General features: G+C 39.8%; 1 protein-coding gene across 2 annotated transcripts in view; it reads right to left on the bottom strand.

Moving 5' to 3' along the window:
• MTMR4 (myotubularin related protein 4) overlaps positions 1 to 26,758 on the bottom strand; it is a 309,719-nt gene that overhangs the window by 120,072 nt on the left and 162,889 nt on the right. For both annotated transcript variants that reach the window (XM_053706345.1, XM_053706344.1), the window contains 2 exons: positions 14,524 to 14,690; positions 11,321 to 11,417 (listed from right to left, as the gene is read on the bottom strand). In XM_053706345.1, coding sequence (XP_053562320.1) covers positions 11,321 to 11,417; positions 14,524 to 14,690 — 264 coding nt within the window. The remainder of the gene's footprint in view (positions 1 to 11,320; positions 11,418 to 14,523; positions 14,691 to 26,758) is intronic.

Below are 26,758 nucleotides of genomic sequence, written 5' to 3'. Positions count from 1 at the left end.
CACATCAAGATTGTGCAACAGACGTTCCTTCTTGGAAGAAGGATTAGGACACAGAGAAGGAACAACAATTTCCTGATTGATATTCCTATTAGAAACAACCTTAGGAAGGAATTCAGGTTTGGTACGCAAAACCACCTTATCTGCATGGAAAACGAGATAAGGTGAGTCACACTGTAAAACAGATAACTCAGAAACTCTTCGAGCCGAAGAGAGAGCTACTAAAAACAGAACTTTCCAAGATAGAAGCTTAATATCTATGGAATGCATAGGTTCAAACGGAACCCCTTGAAGAACTTTAAGAACTAAGTTTAAGCTCCATGGCGGTGCAACAGGTTTGAATACAGGCTTGATTCTGACTAAGGCCTGACTAAACGCCTGAACGTCTGGGACATCTGCCAGACGTTTGTGTAAAAGAATAGACAAAGCAGATATCTGTCCTTTTAAGGAACTAGCGGATAATCCCTTCTCCAATCCTTCTTGGAGAAAAGACAATATTCTAGGAACCCTAATCTTACTCCATGAGTAACCCTTGGATTCACACCAATAAAGATATTTTCGCCATATCTTATGATAGATTTTCCTGGTGGCTATCTGGCCTGAATCAGGGTATCAATGACCGACTCAGAGAAACCACGCTTTGATAAAATCAGGCGTTCAATCTCCAAGCAGTCAGACGCAGAGAAATTAGATTTGGATGCTTGAATGGACCCTGGATTAGAAGGTCCTGCCTTATCGGCAGAGTCCACGGTGGAACAGATGACATGTCCACCAGATCTGCATACCAAGTCCTGCGTGGCCACGCAGGTGCTATCAAAATCACAGAAGCTCTCTCCTGCTTGATTCTGGCAACCAGACGTGGAAGGAGAGGAAACGGTGGAAATACATAGGCCAGGTTGAAGGACCAGGGCACTGCTAGAGCATCTATCAGTACTGCCTGGGGATCCCGGGACCTGGACCCGTAACAAGGATCCCTGACGAAGTGCTGTAACAGCACGAAACATGTTGGTTTGTTTGATATAGAGCTACTGGGCTGACATGCTTGAAGGTTTTACGGATATCAATAAAGAAACTTTTAAATCTCTTACTCTCTGTCTATTTCCTGCTGGATTTTTTCCACCTGTGTGGAAGTACTTTGACCTTATTTTTTGGCGGTTTGTCCTGGCTTCATACCGCTTCCAGCTGTCCCACAAGCACTCTCTTTCACTGGACGCACCACACAGTGGTTATACCAACGGAGGAATATCTTTCCAATACTTGCTTGCCTATGATACACAGCATTCTAAGACGCCAGTGACTGCTGAAAGAGGAATAACTCAGCCCCTGCATTTAAGAAGAAGGGTGAGTGAGAGACTTGTTTTACTGTGTTTATTTGGACTTCCAATATTTATTACAGATTTTGTTGCCACATGCACATACAGTGGGACCAGTCTATACAAAAATAGAAGTTCTTGGGGCTGTAAAGAAATAGGGGCAACAGGCGCTATTGGAACTTTATATTTTTTTTGTACACATTTACTACACCTGTTTAGCCTCTGAAAAGAAACAGCACCTTGATTTAAGGAAGTTACCAAATATACTATTTATTCCCTTAAGCTTGTATACAACATATATACAAGTTAACTTCAGGGATATTGTTCAGCGTTTTTTCTTACCCGTAACAAGGAAGCTTGGCGTTCTGACGAGACGCCATCAGATCTAATTCTGGTGTGCCCCATAGCTGAGTCAGCTGGGCAAATACTTCCGGATTGAGCTCCCACTCCCCCAGATGGAAAGTCTGGCGACTTAGGAAATCTGCCTCCCAGTTCTCTACCCCTGGGATATGGATTGCTGAAAGATGGCAGGAGTGAGCCTCCGCCCATCGAATTATTTTGGTCACTTCCATCATCGCTAGAGAACTCGGTGTTCCTCCTTGATGATTGATATAAGCTACAGTCGTGATGTTGTCCGACTCAAATCTGATGAATTTGGCCGCAGCTAGCTGAGGCCACGCCTGAAGCGCATTGAATATCGCTCTCAGTTCTAGAATGTTTATTGGGAGGAGAGTTTCCTCCCGAGACCATAAGCCCTGTGCTTTCAGGGAGTTCCAGACAGCACCCCAGCCCAGCAGGCTGGCCTCTGTCGTTACTATGAGCTACTCTGGCCTGCGGAAACACATTCCCTGAGACAGGTGGTCCTGAGACAACCACCAGAGAAGAGAATCTCTGGTCTCCTGATCCAGATGTATTTGAGGAGATAAATCTGCATAATCCCCATTCCACTGTTCGAGCATGCATAGTTGCAGTGGTCTGAGGTGTAGACGGGCAACAGGAACTATGTCTATTGCCGCTACCATAAGTCCGATTACCTCCATACACTGAGCCACTGATGGCCGAGGAATGGAATGAAGAGCTCAGCAGGTGGTTATGAGTTTTGATTTCCTGACCTCCGTCAGAAATATTTTCATTTCTACCGAGTCTATCAGAGTCCCTAGGAAGGAAACTCTTGTGAGAGGGAAGAGAGAACTCTTTATGTTCACCTTCCACCCATGAGATCTCAGAAAAGCCAAAAAGATGTCCGTGTGAGACTTGGCTAGCTGGAAAGTCGACGCTTGAATTAAGATGTCGTCTAGATAAGGCGCCACTGCTATGCCCCGCGGTCTTAGAACCGCCAAAAGGGACCCTAGCACCTTTGTGAAAATTCTGGGAGCCGTGGCCAACCCGAAGGGAAGGGCCACAAACTGGTAATGGCTGTCCAGAAAGGTGAATCTGAGGAATTGATGATGATCTCTGTGAATAGGGATGTGCAGATACGCATACTTTAAGTCCACAGTAGTCATATATTGCCCCTCCTGGATCAGAGGCAGAATAGTCCGAATAGTTTCCATCTTGAATGATGGTACTCTGAGGAATTTGTTTAGAATTTTGAGATCCAATATTGGTCTGAAAGTTCCCTCTTTTTTAGGAACCACAAACAGGTTTGAATAAAACCCTAGCCCTTGTTCCGCTTTTGGAACTCGGCGGATCACTCCCATGATATGTAGGTCTTCTACACAGCGTAAGAACGCCTCTCTCTTTGTCTGGTTTGCAGACAATTGTTTGAAGTCCAGAAGATATCCCTGGGACACAATTTCTAAAGCCCAGGAATCGTGAACATCTCTTGCCCAAGCCTAAGCGAAGAGAGTCTGCACCCTACTAGATCCGGTCCCGGATCGGGGGCTACCCCTTCATGCTGTCTTGGAGGAAGCTGCAGGCTTCTAGGCCTGTTTACCCTTGTTCCAAGCCTGGTTAGGTCTCCAGACAAACTTGGATTGGGCAAAATTCCCCTCTTGCTTTGCAGCAGGGGAAGCTGAAGTGGGACCACCCTTGAAGTTTATTTTGTTTGGTCCTCATTTTATTTGTTATATCCTGAGGGAGGGCATGGCCTTTCCCTCCAGTGATGTCTGAAATAATTTCTTTCAGTTCAGGCCCGAATAGGGTCTTACCTTTGAAAGGGATGTTCAAAAGTTTAGATTTTGATGACACATCAGCAGACCAGGACTTAAAGAGACAGTATACTATAAAATAGTTTTTCCCTTAATGTGTTTCCAATTACTTTTTTACCAGCTGCAGAGTATAAAATGCATGAGATTTGCTTTTTTAAGGCTTATTTGTGTATATGAATTAGCTGATTTTGTGTTTTGAAGCCACAACCTAATAAAATGGGTTGAGCTTGGAGGTATAATCAGATCTCATTACTTTATCACATTGTGTACATATACCTGCTTCTTTATCATATATCTGTCCATAAACCAATCACCAATACTTGGAAAGAACAAAGGAAAATTAACATTGTATTACCTTATCTCTTCTATAACTGGCTGTGTTAACACAGCTTGGCCTCAAGGCCAAAAACTTTTAGAATAGGTGGGGATACCACAGGGTAAATAAACTAATTCAAATCCCAATATAAGGTTAATGGAAATACTTGTAAACAATTTAATACACTCCAGCAGGTAAAGTGGATCATTGGGAACAAATTAAAGGGGAGAACATTTTTGAGTAAACTGTCCCTTTAAGCCATAACGCCCTGCGCGCTAAAATGGCAAAACCTGAATTCTTTGCCGCTAATTAAGCCAGTTGAAAAGCGGCATCTGTAATGAAAGAATTAGCCAGCTTAAGGGCCTTAATTCTATACATAATATCCTCTAATGAGGTCTCCATCTGAAGAGCCTCTTCTAGAGCCTCGAACCAGAAAGCAGCTGCAGTAGTTACAGGAACAATGCACGCAATAGGTTGGAGAAGAAAACCTTGATGAACAAAAATTTTCTTTAGGAGACCCTCTAATTTTTTATCCATAGGATCTTTGAAAGCACAACTGTCTTCGATAGGTATAGTTGTACGCTTGGCAAGAGTAGAAATAGCTCCCTCCACCTTAGGAACCGTCTGCCATGAGTCCTGCATGGTGTCAGATATGGGAAACATTTTCTTAAAAACAGGAGGGGGAGCGAACGGTATACCTGGTCTATCCCACTCCTTAGTAACAATATTCGCAATCCTCTTAGGGACTGGAAAAACATCAGTGTAAACAGGAACCTCTAAGTATTTGTCCATTTTACACAATTTCTCTGGGACCACAATCATCCAGAGTCGCTAATACCTCCCTGAGCAACAAGCGGAGGTGTTCAAGCTTAAATTTAAAAGGGACACTGTACCCAAAAATTTTCTTTCGTGATTCACATTGAGCATGAAATTTTAAGCAACTTTCTAATTTACTCCTATTATCAAATTTTCTTCATTCTCTTGGTATCTTTATTTGAAATGCAAGAATGTAAGATTAGATGCCGGCCCATTTTTGGTGAACAACCTGGGTTGTCCTTGCTGATTGGTGGATAAATTCATCCTCCAATAAAAAAAAGTGCTGTTCAGAGTACTGAAACAAAAAAAAAACTTAGATGCCTTCTTTTTCAAATAATGATAGCAAGAGAACGAAGAAAAATTGATAATAGGAGTAAATTAGAAAGTTGCTTAAAATTGCATGCTCTTTCTGAATTACAAAATAAAAAATTTGGGTACAGTGTCCCTTTAAAGGCCGTCATATCCGAATCTGTCTGAGGGAGCGTCTTCCCTGAATCAGAAATCTCTCCATCAGATAGCAAATCCCTTACCCCTACTTCAGAACATTGTGAGGGTATATCGGATACGGCTACTAAAGCGTCAGAAGGCTCAGCATTTGTTCTTAACCCAGAGCTGTCACGCTTTCCTTGCAACCCAGGCAGTTTAGATAAAACCTCTGTGAGGGTTGTATTCATAACTGTAGCCATGTCTTGTAAAGTAAACGAAGTCGACGCACTAGAGGTACTTAGCATCACTTGTGCGGGCGTTACTGTTTGTGACACTTGGGGAGAGCTATATGGCATAACCTCATTTCCTTCTGTCTGAGAATCATCTATTGCTATATTTTTAAGTGCTATAATATGCTCTTTAAAATTTATAGACATATCAGTGCAAGTGGGACACATTCTAAGAGGGGGTTCCACAATGGCTTCTAAACACATTGAACAAGGAGTTTCCTTGATGTCGGACATGTTAAACAGGCTAGTAATGAAACAAGCAAGCTTGGAAAACACCTTATTCAAAGTAAATAATACTTAGAAAAAAACGGTACTGTGCCTTTAAGAGAAAAAAGATGCACAAACTCTGCAAAACAGTGTAAAAAAGCAGTAAACTTTTCGAAATTTTTACAGTGGAATCATAAAGCCTTAGTAAGATTGCCCCACCAGTCAAACGATTAACCCCTTAATGTAAAAACCAGATGGACAAAACGTCAACAACCGGTATAAAAACGTTCAGCACCTTGCCACAGCTCTGCTGTGGCGCCTACATGCCCTTAGGGATAAATTTGTGGGGAAAAAGCTTCCTTTAGGCCCTCAAGTACAGCAGGACCCTCCAGAGAAGCAGCTGGATGTCTTGTGTGTAAAAGAAACTGCGCAACTGAGGCGCGAAAATAGGCCCCTCCCACCTCACTCGATGTTAGTGGGGCCTAAAAGAAACACACCGAAGTGTTTCTAAACTAGCCATGTGGGTTAATATCCCTTAAATAAGCCATAAAGACCCTTCAAAGTCCCTCAAAACGTTAATCTTTTAATAAAAATAAAACGTTTTTCCTATAAGTGTCACCAGTAACAACTGAGCCCTTTATGCAAGCTGGGATACCTTATTAAGTGTCTGAATACAGCTTACCCTTCCCTCATGGGGATACTGCCAGCCTATTCTAGAATTATCACAGTCTGTCTAGAAAAAAAATGACTGATCATACCTCAATGCAACTTAGCATGCAAACCGTTCCCCCAACTGAAGTTTTCCTGTACTCCTCAGCCTCTGTTGGAACAGCAGTGGATCTTAGTTACAAAGTGCTAAGATCATCATCCTCCTTGCAGAAATCTTCATCCCTTTTCTGCCAGAGAGTGAATAGTACACACCGGTACCATTTAAAATAACAAACTTTTGCTTGAGAAAATAAAAACTAACATTTTTGTCACCACACTCACTTTACCCTTCCTATTGCTTAGAACCGGCAAAGAGAATGAATGGGGGGGTGGAGCTAGGGGAGGAGCTATATAGACAGATCTGCTGTGGGTGCTCTCTTTGCCACTTCCTGTTGGGAAGGAGAATATCCCACAAGTATGGATGAATCCGTGGACTCGATACATCTTGCAAGAGAAATAAGCCTTTTATTAAAATCATCACAAAGGTGTCTTCAGGTGCAGCTTTAGGTTTTATTTAAAATACAGCTTAATGTGTTTCGGCTAAAAGAAGCCTTTATCAAGAGCATAAAGTTTAAACAATTTCTGGAACAAATGGTTATAGCCTAGCAATATTCACAAACAAATTTATAGTCTCCAAACCCTGCCTGCCTTCTTCAAGACACACCCATCCACAGGTGTGCTGAATGCAGCTTACATCAAGGCTGTATCCAATTCCTATTTTTTTCTGTCAGTAAGTGTAGAAATATACCAATGAAATTCAGTATGCCAGATGCCTTAAATTAATGTATATGGTTACACTTCCCTACATAAAAAGCTTCCATTCTGAGATCAACAGACCTATAGTGTATTTGTGTTGATAATCTCTTTACATTAATAATATCTCATTAAATTATCTATCAAAACCAATCTGTGCTTGGAAACTTATAAAGGGAGATGTAGACTATCTATGCCCTTTAAGATTACTATTTTTCTATGAAAGATGTGTTTTTAACTACTGAGGTTGCTAAGTTCTTCTCCTTAGTAGCCAGTTAATAGCTTTTGAGGATTTCTTTCTTTTATTATTGGTTGTTGTTTGGGATTGAAGAAAAATAGTTCTATACAGGTTTTTAAAATTATTCTATATGTTTAAGAACATGTTACATCCTGTCCTGTTTTCCCTAATGTAACAGCATTTCTTACTCTGCTTGTGATAATTATAAGCTTTACTATAGATTATAATATCATACATTAAGGCTTTTTATAGCAGCCTTTTAGTGAACATTTGTTGTTTTGACTTTACTGGTTTTTCAGTTGTTTTTTATACTTACATGGTATGGTATTGCTATTTATTGCGCTTTGACCTTGTTTATCAAGTGAATTCCATTTTTGTATTGTTTATGTTGCACCTCTAACTTGTCTCTCCTTTTATTTTGCAATTTGTACTCCTAAATAGCAGACAATATCACTCTATTGAATCAGGACTTCTAAATGCTACAAGAGCGATATGTTCAGTGTTTCCATTAGGAGAAAGAGGACTTAAGATTGTGATAGTGCAGTGGTTATCAAGTCTGCTTGCTTGATATCCACAAGGTCCTGGGAATGAGACCGAGAGGAACTACCGATTTCTTCATTGGTTGACGCAAGTACATTTGACCGATGTTTATTTTTGTAGATAGGTCACTATCTTTATAGTGATTTTAACGTTTAATATTGATGCTAACAGAGATCGCAATAATAAGATGTTTATTAGTGGCACAACTTTGCCTTGTACCAATAGCTAATGTGGTTCATCATCATTTCTATAGTTTGATTTATGCTGCACAAATGAATGTTTAATAACACATTTTTCCAAGCACAGATTGTTTTTGATACAGATTATTTAGTGAGATATTATTAATGTAAAGAGATTATCAACACAAATACACCATAGGTCTGTTGATCTCAGAATGGAAGCTTTTTATGTAGGGAAGTGTAACCATATACATTAATTTAAGGCATCTTACATACTGAATTTAATTGGTATATTTCTACACTTCCTGACAGAAAAAGATAGGAATTGGATACAGTCCTGATGTAAGATGAATTCAGCACACCTGTGGATGGGTAGGTTTTGAAGAAGGCAGGCAGGGTTTGGAGAATATAAATTTGTTTGTGAATATTACTAGGCTATAACCATTTGTTCCAGAAATTGTTTTAACTTTATGCTCTTGATAAAGGCTTCTTTTAGCCGAAACGCGTTGAGCTGTATTTTAAATAAAACCTGAAACTACACCTCAAGACACCTGTGTGATGATTTTAATAAAAGGCTTATTCAAAACTGCAATCTCTTGAGCATAACCAGTTTGTGTGCCTACCACATTGTCTGAAATCTGCTACACTATTGTGAACTCTTATTTTGGAGGTGAAAGCAACAAGGTTGACTCAGAGGACGTGGGCAGCTTGGTTCCCTAGAGGTGTCACAGTTCCGCCACTTTCAACACTTTCTGCTTCTATACACGGTTTGGAAGAACCGGGGCTGGCAGCGAGCACCTGAAGAGAAGTGCTAACATTGCTTCATACTTTATCCTTTCTAATATGAGAGGTTGACATGACTACTTAAAACTCCAGTCCTATCTCGAAGGGTAGATACCCTCTTTTCAGGACTCTCCGAATCTTCTGACACTTCTCTGCCACCTCCTATCGTGACGAAAGGCAAGAAATTATTGGGGTAATGAGGAAGTGGGAGGGATATCTAAGCCTTTGGCTGGGGTGTCTTTGCCTCCTCCTTGTGGTCAGGTGTTGTATTTCCCAATAGTAAGGAATGAAGCCGTGGACTCTCCCTATCTTAGGAGGAAATTGTTGTTTACAGTTGGTTCCATCCCTTCTCCAAACGGTCTTATTTTAAAGATGCAAATATTCCAAAATCCAAACCATTTCTTGTCTCAAGTAATTTGGATAAAGGGATTTCGACCTGTATTTTTATATAAATTAACTATTAAAAATGTTTGATTGGAATGAAAGTGGCTAGTAGCAAAACATTTTACACTACTGGATTCGGCACATATAACATACTTTATCTATGATGTTATTTATTCAACATGTTAAAGGACCCCTAAAGTCAAAAATAATGTTTCATGATTAAGATAAAACATGCAATAAAAATAAACATTCCAATATACTTCTATTTTTAAATCCTGCACATACTTTTTATATGCACACTTTCTGAGGATCCAGCTCCTACTGAGCATGTGCAAAAGTGCACTGTATATACGTAGATGCATTTTGTGATTGGCTCATGGCTGTCACATAATACAGGTGTAGGGAAAATTGGATTAACTTGTAAATTTACAAGAAAATATTCTACTGCTCTTTTCTAATTAAGAGTTATTGCATTGTCGTTTTATTGTGCATTTATCAATAATTCAATTCTACTGTAGTCTGTGGTCCTTTAAGTGCATTTGCAACACAACTATGCAATTTTGGGGTAACTGGTCCCCTCCATGAATAACAGAAGAACAAGATAGTTTCACACAGTTGCAAACTCTGGTTCCATAAAGTGTCTGTAGCATTCTATAGCAGTTGTGTTTCCAACTAGGCATCATTTTGCTATAAACATTGTTGCAAACACTGCAGTCAGGTGGCTAAAGACACCTGAGCTCACCTAGGATTACTCTTTAACAAAGGATACCAAAGGAACTGAGCAAAATTGAAAGCAGAAGTAAATTGGAAAGTTGTTTTAAATGTCAGAATCTGTCCATCTATTCAAATTTAATTTTGACTTTACTGTCCGTTTAAAGGACCAATCAATACAGTAGATTTGCATAATAAACAAATGCATGATAGAAATACAGGGCTATAGCACTTAGTCTAAACTTCAAATGATTAGGAGATTTTTATTTATTTATTTTTTTTTACAAATTTCAAAGTTATGTCTATTTCCACTCCTGTATCATGTGACAGCCATCAGCAAATCACAACTGCATATTTGTATGAATTCTTGCACATGCTCAGTAGAAGCTGGTGACAAAAAGTGTAAATATAAAAAGACTGTTCACATTTTCTTAATCGATGTAAATTGAAAAGCGGTTTAAAATTGTATGCTCTATCTGAATCATTAAAGTTTAATTTTGACTTGAGTGTCCCTTTAACACATGGGGTCGCAGATCAATATTTGAGAAGCTATATATATATATATCTATATATCCTAGAAGTGATCAGTGTCACAAGACCAGATTTAGGTAAGGTTACCTGCCATTCACTAGAAGACCCTAGTCCATATTTTAGTCCCCCTTTTGATCTGTGGCTACAAAATCTAGTGTAGAAGGCTGCATGTAAAGCATGGGCTGCCAGTTGGCCATCACTGCTTTATAAACAAAGAATAACAAGAGAAATATATCAAATCTGCTAATAGAAGTAAATGTATATTGCTTTTAAAGCTGCAGTCTCTGTATAAACCCTGAACAGGTATAATTATGTGTGTGTATATGTGTTAAAAAAAAAAATTATATATATATATAAATATCACACACAATAGTACCCATGGTAACAATGTTTCTACTGCATTTGCCAACTATAACATATTTATCAATTAAATTATTATTGTGATGCATAGCAGAAGTGAGGCTTACACTCCTTTAGTTTCTAACAAGTTACTTCTAATCTAAATAATATTTCAAAACCTGACCAGGAGTGCATGAATGTTATCTATTGGATTTAAGACAAGCGCAAAAGCCAAAGGTCATACACAACAAACCTTATTTACAAGTCTATATTAAGAACACCGAGCAGCAGTGGAAAATTCTTTGGGGAGTAATTATGTGAGAAAACTGATTTCATGACCTGCAGAGACATGCACATGAAATAAAAAAGCCTTTAATTTTCTTGCGATATTTAGATCATAAACCCTTACATCAGCAATTACATGGGATCTGAAAAATAGTACCATAAAATGTAGTGTAACAATCACACATATGTAAGTGCTTAACATGCACAACTAAGACATTAATTGGCCATTTTTTTTTAAATCTGAAGTTTAGGAGAATGCTCTAATTGAAAGGCTTGACAACAGCGGTATCACTCATTGTAGGGAGCACTAAAATAATTGCACAAGTTATTTGAGCATGTCTATTGTCTCCTTACTTGTAACTGTTATTGATATCAGAGACTCTCCAGGCATTTTGCAAGTCAAAACCCATGCGTTCCAATTCCCTCTGAAAGCGAAACTTCACATGGTCACCTGTAAGTTAAAGTCAGTTGCATTATTACATATTGTCCCGAATACTTCATGATATAGATGCTAAAGGGTTGATTTTCTTTAGCTTGTGTGCTAAAAAGATTAGTTTTTTTCAGTAGAAATGTGTTGGCTGTGTTTTCCCTTTGATAAGCCAGAACCCTAATAAATAGTTTGTAAGATACACAAGAGAGAATGTTATGGTCTAACTGGTCAGTTTTATTATAAACAAATTGACAGGGATGGTGGCACTCAAAAAAGGGCTGAAATACACCTGGTGTAGATATGCAAGCAGTCACGGTTTTATTGCCACAACCTTTCAAGCACATGAGGTCATTGACAGGACAACCAGCCTTGCACATTAATACACTTTTATAAGTAATAATGCAATATATATGGTGTTTGGTATCAAAATGCTCCTCACAACATCACTAAGGGATTGCTTTCTGTGAATATGAAATAGATATACATATCAGAAGTTATAAGATGCTATATAATTTCAACCAAAGGCTATGAACTTTATGACATGTGGTAAAATAGAGGGGTGGATATTTCCAAGGGCCCTCTGTAAGAAGGTTGGGTCAAGCAATTTAATATCTGAAAAACAGGTATAAAATTGTGTGTTTAACAATACAAGTTGTTCATTCTACATGGGAGGCTGTATACCAACAGAGTGAATGACCATCTTTCCTGGTCAATCTCCCTGGCACAGATATCTACAGCTAGAAAAATATTGAATTCTGTTATTTCTCCTTTTTATTTTAAAACTGACTGCTTGTGTATAATTCTAATTTGTTAACATCTTTTTATTAATAATGCACTGTGCAAAAATTTTCGCATAATAAATATTCACTTATTAAGTTTTTGCCTTTTTCTAATATTTGAATCATGTTACTTAAAGAGAAATGCTAAATTGTATTCTGGGATTGCATTTGTTATTCTGGGTTCCTTAAGATTTCCAATATATTCAATCTTAAATGGTGGAAGCTTAGAGATAGTTTAGTGGGGGTGGCATTAAAGGGGAGTTTGGGCATTTTTTCTAAGTCTAGGACAGACTAGAGGACTGTTGTTAAAGGGAAACTAAACCCCAATTTTTTTCTTTCATGATTCAGATAGAGCATGCGATTTTAAGCAACTTTCTAATTTACTCCTATTATCAATTTTTCTTCGTTCTCTTGCTATCTTTATTTAAAAAGCAGTATTGTGATGCATAGGAGCCGGCCCATTTTTGGTTGAAAACCTGGGTTATGCTTGCTTATTGGTGGGTAAATGTAAGCCTCCAATAAGCAAGCACTATCCATGGTGCTGAACCTAAAATGGGCTGGATGCTAAGATATACATTCCTGCTTTTAAAATAAAGATAGCAAGAGAACAAAGAAAAATTGATAATAGGAGTAAATGAGAAAGTTGTTTAAAATTTCATGCTCTATCCGAATCATGAAAGAAAAAAATTTGGGTTCAGTGTCCCTTTAACCCTTGCACCCACTGAACTAAGTCACATGCTTGCCTGGAGTGGCTAGACTGACAGATTGGTTAAAGTGGAAAGGGTCTGTTAACCCTTTCTGTGCCAAACAAGTGACTGGTGCAGGGTTGGGTAACCCTTGTCATCACACATATTATTAGGTCACTGGGTTAAGTAAAAAAAAAAAAAAAAAAAAAAAAAAAATCAGAAAGGCTCTTCACTAAATGTTATACCAAATATAAAAAAAGTTATAAAGAGGTCCATATCCTCTGCTATGATATTATTAAAAGCATCACACTGCGTGATTTCCAGCAACATACTACTTCTTGATCTGCTATTAAGGAAAGCAATTAAAAACAATTTCCTCTGTAAAATAAACAGGCAAATGGACAAGTCCACATACTAACGTGCAGGAGACAGCAGGAAGTTATGCTCTCCAACATGAACATTATCATCATTATTAAAAGTGAGATTTTATTCCTAAAATTAACACATTATTTATTTATATATATCATTAAAAGTAACACAAAACAATTTCAGATTGTAACATAAAATTTGTAATTATTTTTATATATATAAAACTTTACAATATACTTTCTATTTTTATTCTGCGTCTTTTCTATTTCTCATAAGACATGCACACTGCTGACTTCATAAGCCTAACCCTGCCACATATCTGTCCCTTACTAGCTTCAGCAGAGGTGATAAGAGATTGCAAAAAAAGCAAGTTTTGCTACGAAAATGACAATGGCAAACCTTGTCTCTTTCAGTAAAAAAATTGAATTGGCTACTCCAAATAAGGCAAGTAGTTGGGTGAGTCTGGAAACTTGAAAACAACTGCACCCGCAAAAAGTCTTGTAATAAAAAAAAAAAATTTGCAAAATATATGTATGCAAAATAAATAATTTTACATGTATTAAAAAGGTGTTAGAAAAGCTTAATGGGTTTCACCATTTCTGAGCAGTCCATGAATACAATTGAATTTGTTTACTTGCTCTCCTGTGTTGTGGTCAAATCAAATACATAATTTAACTAAACTATTTATCTAAACAACTGCAGAAATAAACAGCAGGAAAAAGGGTAAAAAAAAAAAAAAAGAAATGTATGATTATTTTTTATGCACTAAATTTATGGGAAATTCAGTTAAAGGGAAACTGAACCCAATTTTTTTCTTTCATGATGCAGATAGAGCATGCAATTTTAAGCAACTTTCTAATTTACTCCTATTATCAAATTTTCTTTGTTCTCTTGCTATCTTTATTTGAAAAAGAAGACATCTAAGCTATTTGTTTGGTTCAGTACCATGGAAAGCACTTGTTCATTGGTGGATACATTTATCCACCAATCAGCAAGAACCCAGGTTGTTCACCAAAAATGGGCCGGCATCTAAACATACATTTTTGCATTTCAAATAAAGATACCAAGAGAATGAAGAAAACGTGATAATAGGAGTAAATTAGAAAGTCGCTTAAAATTGCATGCTCTAGTTGAAACATGAAAGAAAAAAATTGGGTTCAGTGTCCCTTTAAGTATTATGTCCATCAGCTTTGCTTTTATGGAGCATTAAAAAACAGCAACAGGAGCAAGACTGCTACACTGTTTCATTTTTTATATCTTTATCTCAAATATATAAATGCAACTAAAGCATACCAGGACGGCAAAGGTGAACATGGTGCTCTTCCTCATCCGAGCATATCCCTTGGCACCAGGCATGATAGGCAAATGCAAATAGGTCTTCCTGCTTTGTGGGGCGTATGGTAGCTCTGCTCAGCCGTTTCAACCACTCCTGACATTGCTTGAATGTGGAGAAGTGACATCTGTCAAGACAAAGTAACATTTAAAATAAAGGCTTATGTATCCAATGGTGTTTTAAACAGACTTGAACATTAGAACAAGTCTAACTGTGCATTCCAATTAGTGTTGTGTGTTATGCAGGTGATATCCGATAAATGCAAGAGACCTACAATGCCTAGTCTGTACCTATAAATTTCCCTAGGAGCTATGGGCACACCACCCAGCTGATTTTACTGACTGCCTAGCTAAAATATTAACCAATATAACGCTAAAATTAGCTAATTTTTTTTTTATTATTACATTTTTCTTGCACAAATTATAATTAAATCAATATATCAAATTATGCAATCAATATGTGCTTTAGATAGCTTAAGTAATATTTATAAATAACAGAAAATTGTACATATGGCCAAGAGAAATGAGAAAATACGAAAAAAAGAAAGGAAAAAAGAAGAAGTGCAAACTGGTACTGCCACCAACTGTTATAGAAAAAAAAAAACAAGGGCAAGTCTCAGACTCTCACCATCATGAAATAAATTAATCAGGTAAGCATACATGTTCTTTTCTTTCATAATATGGCTAGAGTCCACAAGCCATTACACGAGGTATCCTATGCCCAAGCTGTTAAGTCTCCAAGACCACAATGAAATAGGGAGGGAAAAAAACGGTAAAGGCAGGTAGGAGGTACTAGACAGGTAGAACTTACGTGCCAAAATGGTAGAATTTGGTAAAGGTATAAAAAGACTATCAAGTAGGTGCAAAGCAAATTTCTAAAAACCCAAGAAGTCACAACTACTCTGGCAGAATGAGCAGTAATTCAGGGGGGAGACTTTCCCGCAACTAGGTACCCTATGCGAATCAAAGATTTAAGTCACACTGCCAAAGTGATTACAATGGCTTTCTGTCCCTTGTGGTTGACCTGAGAAATGGATAAACAAGAAAGAAGAAATTCTGAAGTCTTTAGTGGCTTGAAGATAAAATGTCAAGGCCCATACTACATCCAAGTAAAGAAGTGATCTCACTTTAGTGTTTTTTTTTGTGATAGAGAGATGGGACTAAAATCTCATAAATTAGGTTTTCAGAAGGAACAACTTTAGGAAGGAAAGAGTAGTTATTTCTTAAAACTGCTTTATTCTGATAAAAACCAGGTAAGGAGAATCACAAGATCACTATTGCTCTTCCGGTGAGGAAATGGCTAAGAGAAAGAGAATCTTTCAAGACAACAGTTGAATGTCCAGACCAGTGACGTGCAGTAATAGGAGGCAAATCAGAGAAAAAAGATTTTAAATAAGATTTATAAAAAAAAATTAAAAAAAGTATTTTTTGTAAAAAATAAAAATAAAAAATAAAATGTTTGCGACTCCCCTAATTAGAAGCTTCTCCTGGCCAGGCTGTCTTTGTGTTTTTAAAAAGCAGAATGAGTAGTTGGTTTTCCTGCAGGGACGCATTAAGCTGCACATGTGATCAACTTGTTACTGCTTAGCTTTAGCTGTTATGAACTGAAGGGGGCTTGTAACATGAGCTGCCCTCTCTTATATCTCCTTTCTCCTGCTCCTACTAGCTGACCTTTAACCCTCTCCCTCCAAGGGTCTTTCTTGTAGCTGCAGATCGCATCAGGTCAGTGAGATCTAAACTGTTAGATAAAGAAGATTTGTAGCAGTTTTCTGTTCCCTGGACCTCAGCAGTCACCCTTACAGGTTGATGACACACTGGGCTGAAATACTTCACAACTGTAGTCACATTTTTTCTAATTTCTAAAACCAAAGCCACCTAAAATTTGTGTATAAATGTGTGTACTGTATGCTATGCCTGTAAATTATTGTGTATTCTGTGCTGCATTGTGTATTGCTCTGGTATTTGTTTTGTGTGTGTATTTTTAATGTGTGCTGTATTGTGTTGTGCTTGTGTGTACATGTATATGTTGTGTGTAGTGTGTGTACATGTATGTGTGTATACATAAGTGTGTAATGTGTGTATGCTGAGTGTGTACATAAGTGTGTAATGTGTGTATGCCGTGGTGTGTACATGTATATACGTATGCCGTGGTGTGTACATGTATATACGTATGCCGTGGTGTGTACATGTATATACGTATGCCGTGGTGTGTACATGTATATACGTATGCCGTGGTGTGTACATGTATATACGTATGCCGTGGTGTGTACATGCATATACGTATGCCGTGGTGTGTACATGCATATACGTATGCCGTGGTGTGTACATGCATATACGTATGCCGTGGTGTGTACATGCATATACGTATGCCGTGGTGTGTACATGCATATACGTATGCCGTGGTGTGTACATGCATATACGTATGCCGTGGTGTGTACATGCATATATACGTATACCGTGGTGTGTACATGTATATACGTATGCCGCGGTGTGTACATGTATATATGTATGCCGTGGTGTGTACATGTATGTGATGCATGCTTTTGGGTGTGTATGCGGTATACATGTATGTGTGTATGATGTGTGTGTATGCTAAGTAGTGTATTTCTCTGTGTGTATGGTGTGTGTACATTTATATGTGTATCCTGTGTAGTTTGTGTGAATGTATGTGTGTATGTTGTGGTGTGTACATGTATGTGTTGCTTGCTGTGAGGGGGGGGTGTACATGTGTATGTAGTGTGTGTGTTTGTAGATGTATATGCTGTGTAGTGTGCAACGTGAGTACATGTATGTGTGTATGCTGTGGTGTGTACATGTATGTGTTGCTTTCTGTGGGGGGGTGTACATGTGTATGTTGTGTGTGTTTGTAGACGTATATGTTGTGTAGTGTGCGACGTAAGTACATGTATGTGGGTATGCCAAGTAGTGTGTTTCTGTGTGTGTATTGTGTGTACGTGCGTATATATTTATGCTGTGTGTTGTTTGTACATGTGTGGATATGGTTGGGTGGAGCATGATTAGGTGTAGGGTTGCCGCATGGCCAGTATTTTCTTCCAAGAAAGGTGGCAACCCTAGTGTGGGGTGAAGGGGAGGCTTAACTTTTTTTTCCCCAGTCCACCCTTGGTATATTCAGTTGTATTTGATATATATGTTTTGAAAAATGCACAAGTGGAGGAGTGGAAAAACTTAAATTATGCTTACCTGATAATTTTCTTTTCTTCAGATGGAAAGAGTCCACAGCTGCATTCATTACTTTTGGGAATTTAGAACCTGGCCACCCGGAGGAGGCAAATATACCCCAGCCAAAGGCTTAAATACTCCTCCCACTTCCCTCATCCCCCAGTCATTCTGCCGAGGAACAAGGAACAGTAGAAGAAATATCAGGGAGAAAAGTTGCCAGAAGAACAAAAATAACAGAAGCCCCACATAAAAAATAATAAATACGGGTGGGGAGCTGTGGACTCTTTCCATCTGAAGAAAAATGATCAGGTAAGCATAATTTAAGTTTTTCTTCATAAATGGAAAGAGTCCACAGCTGCATTCATTACTTTTGGGAAAACAATACCCAAGCTATAGAGGACACTGAATGCAAAAACGGGAGGGTACAAGAGACGGCCCATTCTGAGGGCACCTGGCCTGAAAACCCCTACCCAACAAAATCCCGCTTTGTCCAAAGCTGAGAACAACCTTGAAAAAAAGGAAAAGGCCCAAGGACACTGACCCGCAGATAGTCCACAGCCTTGCTAGAGACCGCAGGAACTAGACTCGACTGAGTCTACAGCCTCCAAGAGACACCGTCCCCAGCAGTCGGCCCCAAAACAACACACCCCTTTACTGAAGAAAGGGAACAAACTACCGTATTCTTCCACAAAGAAGAAAAGGCACAGAGAAAACATGATTGTACTTGTAAAGAGCGGCTAATCCCCATTAAGGGACTTAAGGCGCTGCTCATTTTATCAACCTCGAAAGGAGGAAAAGCTGAGTAGACCTCGCCGGGGATCGAACTTGCATCCCTCGGTTTGCTACAGCGCAGAGTAGCCACAGTGCATTAGTATGCTGCGCTAGCTTCCATCATAAGGAACTCCAGAAAAAAAAAAGGGGGCACAACAAGTATAAATAAAAACACAGAGCAAAAACCAGAGAAACCGGGTAAAGCTAACAGAGACCCAACCATAGAAACAAGCGGAGGCAACGCCCAGACCCCAGAAATACAGAAACCACGGGATAAGGCCAGGAGCCTGAAACAGAGAGATGATCTTCCCCTAACACAGTGCAAACGCACTCTAGAAGGCAACTGAAGACGAAGGTCCCCAAGTCGCAAAAAGGTATCTCAGAATACCGAAATATTCAGAACGAAACCTTGTGCAGCAAGCTCAGATAGGTCTGATGAACAACACCTGAAGCAAAACCACTGCACGCTGCAGTCATCTAAAAATAACTCAAACTTAAATACTTGCAGGGCAAGTAGAAAGCAGCTGAGGATAGGATTTTTCAGATTGCTAAGTATCCACTAACCAGCGGATAATGCTCCGAGGACGAATAGCAGAGCAACAGATCTCAGATGCTGCTCCAACACCGGACCAGCCCAAGCGACAGACATGTCTGATAGACAGGGGGGACAGAAAGACCCCAACCACAAGCCCCAAGGGAATGGAAGAAAAAAGGGGGGACACACCCACCCCAACAGAGCTCGGGTGCCAACCCAATCCGCTCCTCCAAATAAGGCACTCCCAAGGAGAACCCCCTAGGACCTGGAACAGAGAAAAGTGAATTAGATCAGTAGGAATACCTGTCGCAACTCTCTTAGAAAGTCTCTACTTAGAGAGAGACCAATTTCCAACAGGTGGAACAGAGCCCAAAGAGCAGCAGATGCTGCCCCTTACAGAAATAAGCCACCTGATCCAACCTCCTACACACAGGGCAGGACAAAGACCCTCCAGAGAGAGGAAACTCCGACTCATAAGGAAGATAAACTATCTCCTCCAAAGGAATAGGCACAGATAAGAATAGCGTACATGTCCACAAGACATGAAGCCATAGTATGATCAAAACACAGACCGAATGAAAAAACATAATTTATGCTTACCTGATAAATTTATTTCTCTTGTGATGTATCGAGTCCACGGATTCATCCTTACTTGTGGGATATTCTCCTCCCCTACAGGAAGTGGCACAGAGAGCACCCACAGCAGAGCTGCCTTTATAGCTCCCCCCTTAGCTCCACCCCCCAGTCATTCGACCAAAGGCTAGGAAGAAAAAGGAGAAACTATAGGGTGCAGTGGTGACTGAAAGTTTAAAAATAAAAAAATATATATGCCTGTCTTAATAAACAGGGCGGGCCGTGGACTCGATACATCACAAGAGAAATAAATTTATCAGGTAAGCATAAATTATGTTTTCTCTTGTAAGATGTATTGAGTCCACGGATTCATCCTTACTTGTGGGATACAAGACAGGGACCTTAAACGGAAGGACACGGATGAAGGGAGGGACAAGACAGGGACCTTAAACGGAAGGCACCACTGCTTCTAGAACCTTTCTCCCAAAAATAGCCTCAGAAGAAACAAAAGTATCAAATGAAGACCAAGTCACCGCATTACAAATCTGTTCAACAGAAGCCTCATTTTTAAAAGCCATGTGGAAGCCACAGCTCTAGTAGAATGAGCAGTAATTCTTTCAGGAGACTATTGGCCAGCAGTCTCATAAGCCAAACGGATGATGCTTTTCAGCCAAAACGAAAGAGAGGTAGCCGTAGCCTTCTGACCTCTCCGCTTACCAGAATAAACAACAAACAATGAAGATGTTTGACGGAAATCTTTAGTTGCTTGTAAGTAGAACTTTAAAGCACGAACCACATCAAGATTGTGCAACAGACGTTCCTTCTTTGAAGAAGGATTAGGACACAGTGAAGGAACAACAATCTCTTGATTGATATTCTTATAAGAAACAGCCTTAGGAAGAAACCCATGTTTGGTACGCAAAACCACCTTATCTTATTTTCCATGCAGATAAGGGGAATCACACTGTAAAGCATATAGCTCAGAAACTCTTCGAGCCGAAGAGATAGCTACTAAAAACAAAACTTTCCAAGATAGAAGCTTAATATCCATGGAATGCATAGGTTCAAACGGAACCCCTTGAAGAACTTTAAGAACTAAATTTAGGCTCCATGGCGGAGCAACAGGTTTAAATACAGGCTTGATTCTGACCAAAGCCTGACTAAATGCTCGAACGTCTGGGACATCTGCCAGACGTTTGTGTAGAAGAATAGACAAAGCAGATATTTGTCCTTATAAGGAACTAGCTGATAATCCCTTCTCCAAACCTTCTTGGAGAAAAGACAATATTCTAGGAATCCTAATCTTACTCCACGAGTAACCTTTGGATTCACACCAATAAAGATATTTGCGCCAAATCTTATGATAGATCTTCCTGGCGACAGGCTTTCTAGCCTGAATCAGGGTATCAATGACCGACTCAGAGAAACCACGCTTTGATAGAATCAGGCGTTCAATCTCCAAGCAGTCAGACGCAGAGAAATTAGATTTGGATGCGTGAACAGACCTTGGATTAGAAGGTCCTGCCTCATTGGCAGAGTCCATGGTAGAACCGAGAACATGTCCACTAGGTCTGCATACCAAGTCCTGCGTGGCCACGCAGGTGCTATCAGAATCACGAAGCTCTCTCCTGCTTTATTCTGGAAACCAGACGTAGAAGGAGAGGAAATACATAGGCCAGATTGAAGAACCAAGGCACTGCTAGAGCATCTATCAGTACCGCCTTGGGATCTCGGGACCTGGACGCGTAACAAGAAAGTTTGGCATTCTGAAGGGATGCCATCAGATCCAATTCTGGTGTGCCCCATAGCTGAATCAGCTGGGCAAATACCTCCGGATGGAGTTCCCACTCCCCCAGATGAAAAGTCTAACGACTTAGGAAATTCGCCTCCCAGTTCTCTACTCCTGGGATGTGGATTGCTGAGAGATGGCAAGAGTGATCCTCTGCCCATCGGATTATTTTGGTTACCTCCATCATCGCTAGAGAACTCCTTGTTCCTCCTTGATGATTGATATAAGCTACAGTCATGATGTTGTCCGACTGAAACCTGATTAATTTGGCCGCAGCAAGCTGAGGCCACGCCTGAAGCGCATTGAATATCGCTCTCAGTTCTAGAATATTTATCGGGAGAAGAGATTCCTCCCAAGACCATAAGCCCTGTGCTTTCAGGGAGTTCCAGACTGCATCCCAGCCTAGCAGGCTGGTATCTGTCGTTACAATGAGCCACTCTGGCCTGCGGAAACACATTCCCTGAGACAGGTGGTCCTGAGACAACCACCAGAGAAGAGAATCTCTGGTCTCCTGGTCAAGATGCAGTTGAGGAGACAAATCTGCATAATCCCCATTCCACTGTTTGAGCATGCATAGATGTAGTGGTCTGAGGTGTAGGCAGGCAAAAGGAACTATGTCCATTGCCGCTACCGTGAGTCCGATTACATACATATACTGAGCCACTGATGGCCGAGGAATGGAATGAATAGCTCGGCAAGTGGTTAAGAGCTTTGATTTTCTGACCGCCATCAGAAATATTTTCATTTCTACCGAGTCTATCAGAGTCCCTAGGAAGGAAACTCTTATAAGAGGGAAGAGAGAACTCTTTTTTTTTTGTTCACCGTCCACCCGTGAGATCTCAGAAAAGACAACACAATGTCCGTGTGAGACTTGGATAGCTGGAAAGTTGACGCCTGAAATAAGATGTCGTCTAGATAAGGCGCCACTGCTATGCCCCGTGGTCGTAGAACCGCCAGAAGGGACCCTAGCACCCTTGTAAAAATTCTGTGAATAGGGATGTGTAGATACGCATCCTTTAAGTCCACGGTGGTCATATATTGACCCTCCTGGATCAGAGGTAGAATAGACCGAATAGTCTCCATCTTGAATGATGGAACTTTGAGGAACTTGTTTAGAATGTTGAGATCCAAGATTGATCTGAAAGTTCCCTCTTTTTTGGAAACCACAAACAGGTTTGAGTAAAAACCTAGCCCCTGTTCCTCTTTTGGGACTGGGCGGATCACCCCCATGGTATGTAGGTCTTCTACACAGTGTAAGAACGCCTCTCTCTTTGTCCGTTTACAGACAATCAAGGAATGTGAAAAGTCCCCATTTGAAGAGAGCCTTTGAATTTCAGAAAATATCCCTGGGAAACAATTTCTAAAACCCAGGGATTGTGAACATCTCTTGCCCAAGCCTGAGCGAAGAGAGAGAGTCTGCCCCCTACTAGATCCGGTACTGGATCGGGGGCTACCCCTTCATGCTGTCTTAGAGGCAGCTGCAGGCTTCTTGGCCTGTTTACCCTTGTTCCAAGCCTGGTTAGGTCTCCAGACTGACTTGGATTGGGCAAAATTCCCCTCTTGCTTTGCAGCAGAGGAAGCTGAAGCGGGACCACTCTTGAAATTCCAAAAGGAACGAAAATTATTTTGTTTGGTCCTCATCTTATTTGATCTATCCTGAGGGAGGGCATGACCTTTCCCTCCAGTGATGTCTGAAATAATCTCTTTCAGTTCAGGCCCGAATAGGGTCTTTCCTTTGAAAGGGATGTTCAAAAGTTTAGTTTTAGATGACAGATCAGCAGACCAGGATTTAAGCCATAACGCCCTGCGTGTTAAAATGGCAAAACCTGAATTCTTTGCCGCTAATTTAGCCAGTTGAAAAGCGGCATCTGTAATAAAAGAATTAGCCAATTTAAGGGCCTTAATTCTGTCCAAAATTTCTTCTAATGGAGTCTCCATCTGAAGAGGCTCTTCTAGAGCCTCAAACCAGAAAGCAGCTGCAGTAGTTGCAGGAACAATGCACGCAATAGGTTGGAAAAGAAAACCTTGATGAACAAAAATTTTCTTCAGGAGACCCTCTAATTTTTTTATCCACAGGATCTTTGAAAGCACAACTGACTTCAATAGGTATAGTTGTATGCTTAGACAGAGTAGAAATAGCTCCCTCCACCTTAGGAACTGTCTGCCACAAGTCCCGCATGGTGTCAGATATGGGAAACATTTTCTTAAAAACAAGAGGGGGAATGAACGGAATACCTGGTCTATCCCAAGCAATATATATATAGCAATAATATTCACAATCCTCTTAGGGACTGGAAAAAAACATCAGTGTAAACAGGAACCTCTAAGTATTTATCCATCTTACACAATTTCTCTGGGACCACTATAGGGTCACAATCATCTAGAGCCGCTAATACCTCCCTGAGCAATAAGCGGAGGTGTTCAAGCTTAAATTTAAAGGCCGTCATATCAGAATCTGTCTGAGGAAGCGTCTTTCCCGAATCAGAAATTTCTCCCTCAGATAACAAATCCCTCACCCCTACCTCAGAGCATTGTGAGGGTATATCAGATACGGCTACTAAAGCGTCAGACTGCTCAGCATTTTTCCTTAACCCAGAGCTGTCCCGCTTTCCTTGAAAACCAGGCTGTCAGGATAAAACCTCTGTGAGGGTTGTATTCATAACTGTGGCCATGTCTTGTAAAATAAATGAATTAGACGCACTAGAGGTACTTGGCGTCACTTCTGCGGGCGTTACTGGTTGTGACACTTGGGGAGAGCTAGATGCTAAACCCTCATTTACTTCTGACTGAGAATCATCTATTGCTCTATTTTTAAAAGGGACACTGTACCCAAAAAATGTCTTTCGTGATTCAGATTGAGCATGAAATTTTAAGCAACTTTCTAATTTACTCCTATTATCAATTTTTCTTCATTCTCTTGGTATCTTTATTTGAAATGCAAGAATGTAAGTTTAGATGCCGGCCCATTTTTGTGAACAACCTGGGTTGTCCTTGCTGATTGGGGGATAAATTCATCCACCAATAAAAAAAGTGCTGTCCAGAGTACTGAAACAAAAAAAAGCTTAGATGCCTTCTTTTTCAAATAATGATAGCAAGAGAACGAAGAAAAATTGATAATAGGAGTAAATTAGACAGTTGCTTAAAATTGCATGCTCTTTATGAATTACAAAAGAAAATTGTTGGGTACAGTGTCCCTTTAAGTGCCAATATATGTTCTTTATAGTTTATGGACATATCAGTACAATTGGGACACATTCTAAGAGGGGGTACCACAATGGCTTCCTAACATATTGAACAAGGATTTTCCTTGGTGTCAGACATGTTAAACAGGTTAGTAATAAACAAGCAAGCTTGGAAAACACTGTAATCATAGTAAATAACACTTAGAAATAAAATGGTACTGTGCCTTTAAGAGAAAAAAAGCTGCACAAATTCTGCAAAACAGTGTAAAAAAGCAGTAAACTTAACGAAATTTTTACAGTAGTATCATATAGCCTTAGTAACTTTGCACAGCTATGCAAATAAACAATTAACCCCTTAATGGCAAAACCGGATTGAAAAAACATCAAAACCAGTAAAAAAGACTTTCAGCACTTTGCCACAGTTCTGCTGTGGCTCCTACCTGTCCTTCAGAACAATTTGTAGGGAAAAAAACTTCTTTTACAGCCCTCAAACACAGCAGGAACCTCTGGAGAAGCAGTTAGAAGTCTCAGAGGAAAAGAAACTGCACAACTGAGGCACGAAAATAGGCCCCTCCCACCTCACTCAATGTTTTGAGGCCTAACAGACAAACACTAGAGCAGTGCTTTCCAAACTGTGTGTCGGGACACACTAGTGTGTCGGCAGCAGTGTGTAGGTGTGTCCCAGCTTCAGCACAAATTTTTTTTAAATTTAATTTTTTTTTTTGTAAATTGTTTTTTGGTTTCTGACTTTCCGCCTGCCTGCTATGCATATCACATGGTTGACACGTGATTGATACCTAGTGGGTCACAGATCATCTTAACCTATTGGCACAGCTCAGTGGGAACTGAAATTATTACCATTGGCGGAACATTGGCTCCTGACTGCACGTGTAGTCTCCTTAATTGGCATGTGACTGCAAGTGTAGTCAGTGAGTGGGACAGCAGTGTGCAGCGCGGGCAGTAGTCAGTCGGACTCACAGAGCTCTCAGGGTGGCAGCTTAAACGCTGAGCTGAAGTCAGAAGTCAGTGGGGTTTTTTTTGCAACTAGCTCCCAGTAGTGCATTGCTGCTTCTGCTCTTGATATATGGATAGAAAGTGAAAGCATAAAAATGATTGATGATGAAATATTTTCCGAAACTGTGTTCATCCCATCAACCTCATACAGCCCAATAAAATAGTAAGTAGCTATTGGTGTTATTAAACTTTTTTTTAATTCTTGCACATACATACTGTTACTTGTAAATGCATTTTGTTATTATATAATTTATGTATGTGTCCGTATCTTTTAAAATAAGTTAGTTTAACCTCCTGTTTGCTAGCACAACTGAATTACTGTGTCGCGAAATGATGTAGGTCTGCAAAGTGTGTCACCAACATGAAAAGTTTGGAAAGCTCTGCACTAGAGTGTCTCTAAATTAACCATGTGGGTTAGAAAACTCAAAAACAAGCCACGACCCCTTTAGACCCTTCAAAAAAACGTTATAATTGCATCATTCACTGAATAAACAAAAACGTTTTTACCAAACAGTGTCACCAGTAACTAATGAGCCCTTCATGCAAGCTGAAATTCCTATCCAATTGTCTGAATACAGCTTACCCTTCCCTCATTGGGATATTGCCAGCCTTTTCTAGAAATAACATAGTCTGTCTAGAAAAAAATAGACTGAGCATACCTTAATGCAGTTTAGCCTGCAAACTGTTCCCCCAACTGAAGTTTTCCTGTACTCTTCAGCCCTTGTGAGAACAGCAGTGGATCTTAGTTACAAAATGCTAAGATCATCATCCTCCTTGCAGAAATCTTCATCCCTTTTCTGCCAGAGAGTAAATAGTACACACCGGTACCATTTAAAAATAAACTTTTGCTTGAGAAAATAAAAACCTAACGTTTTTGTCACCACACTCCTCTTTGCCCTTCCTAGCAGTTAAGCAGGCAGAGAGAATGACTGGGGGGTTGAGCTAATGGGGGGAGCTATATAGGCAGCTCTGCTGTGGGTGCTCTCTCTGCCACTTCCTGTAGGGGAGGAGAATATACCACAAGTAAGGATGAATCCGTGGACTCGATACATCTTACAAGAGAAATCATCCAGACACCACTGTTGACCCAACAGAGAAAAGAACTCCCCATAGAGGAGCACACTCCGTCCGAAGGACAAGTCAGGCCTTAAA

The sequence above is a fragment of the Bombina bombina genome, chromosome 3 (genome assembly GCF_027579735.1).
Source record: "Bombina bombina isolate aBomBom1 chromosome 3, aBomBom1.pri, whole genome shotgun sequence".
NCBI lineage: Eukaryota > Metazoa > Chordata > Amphibia > Anura > Bombinatoridae > Bombina > Bombina bombina.
This window is presented reverse-complemented; position numbering and strand designations above follow the sequence as displayed.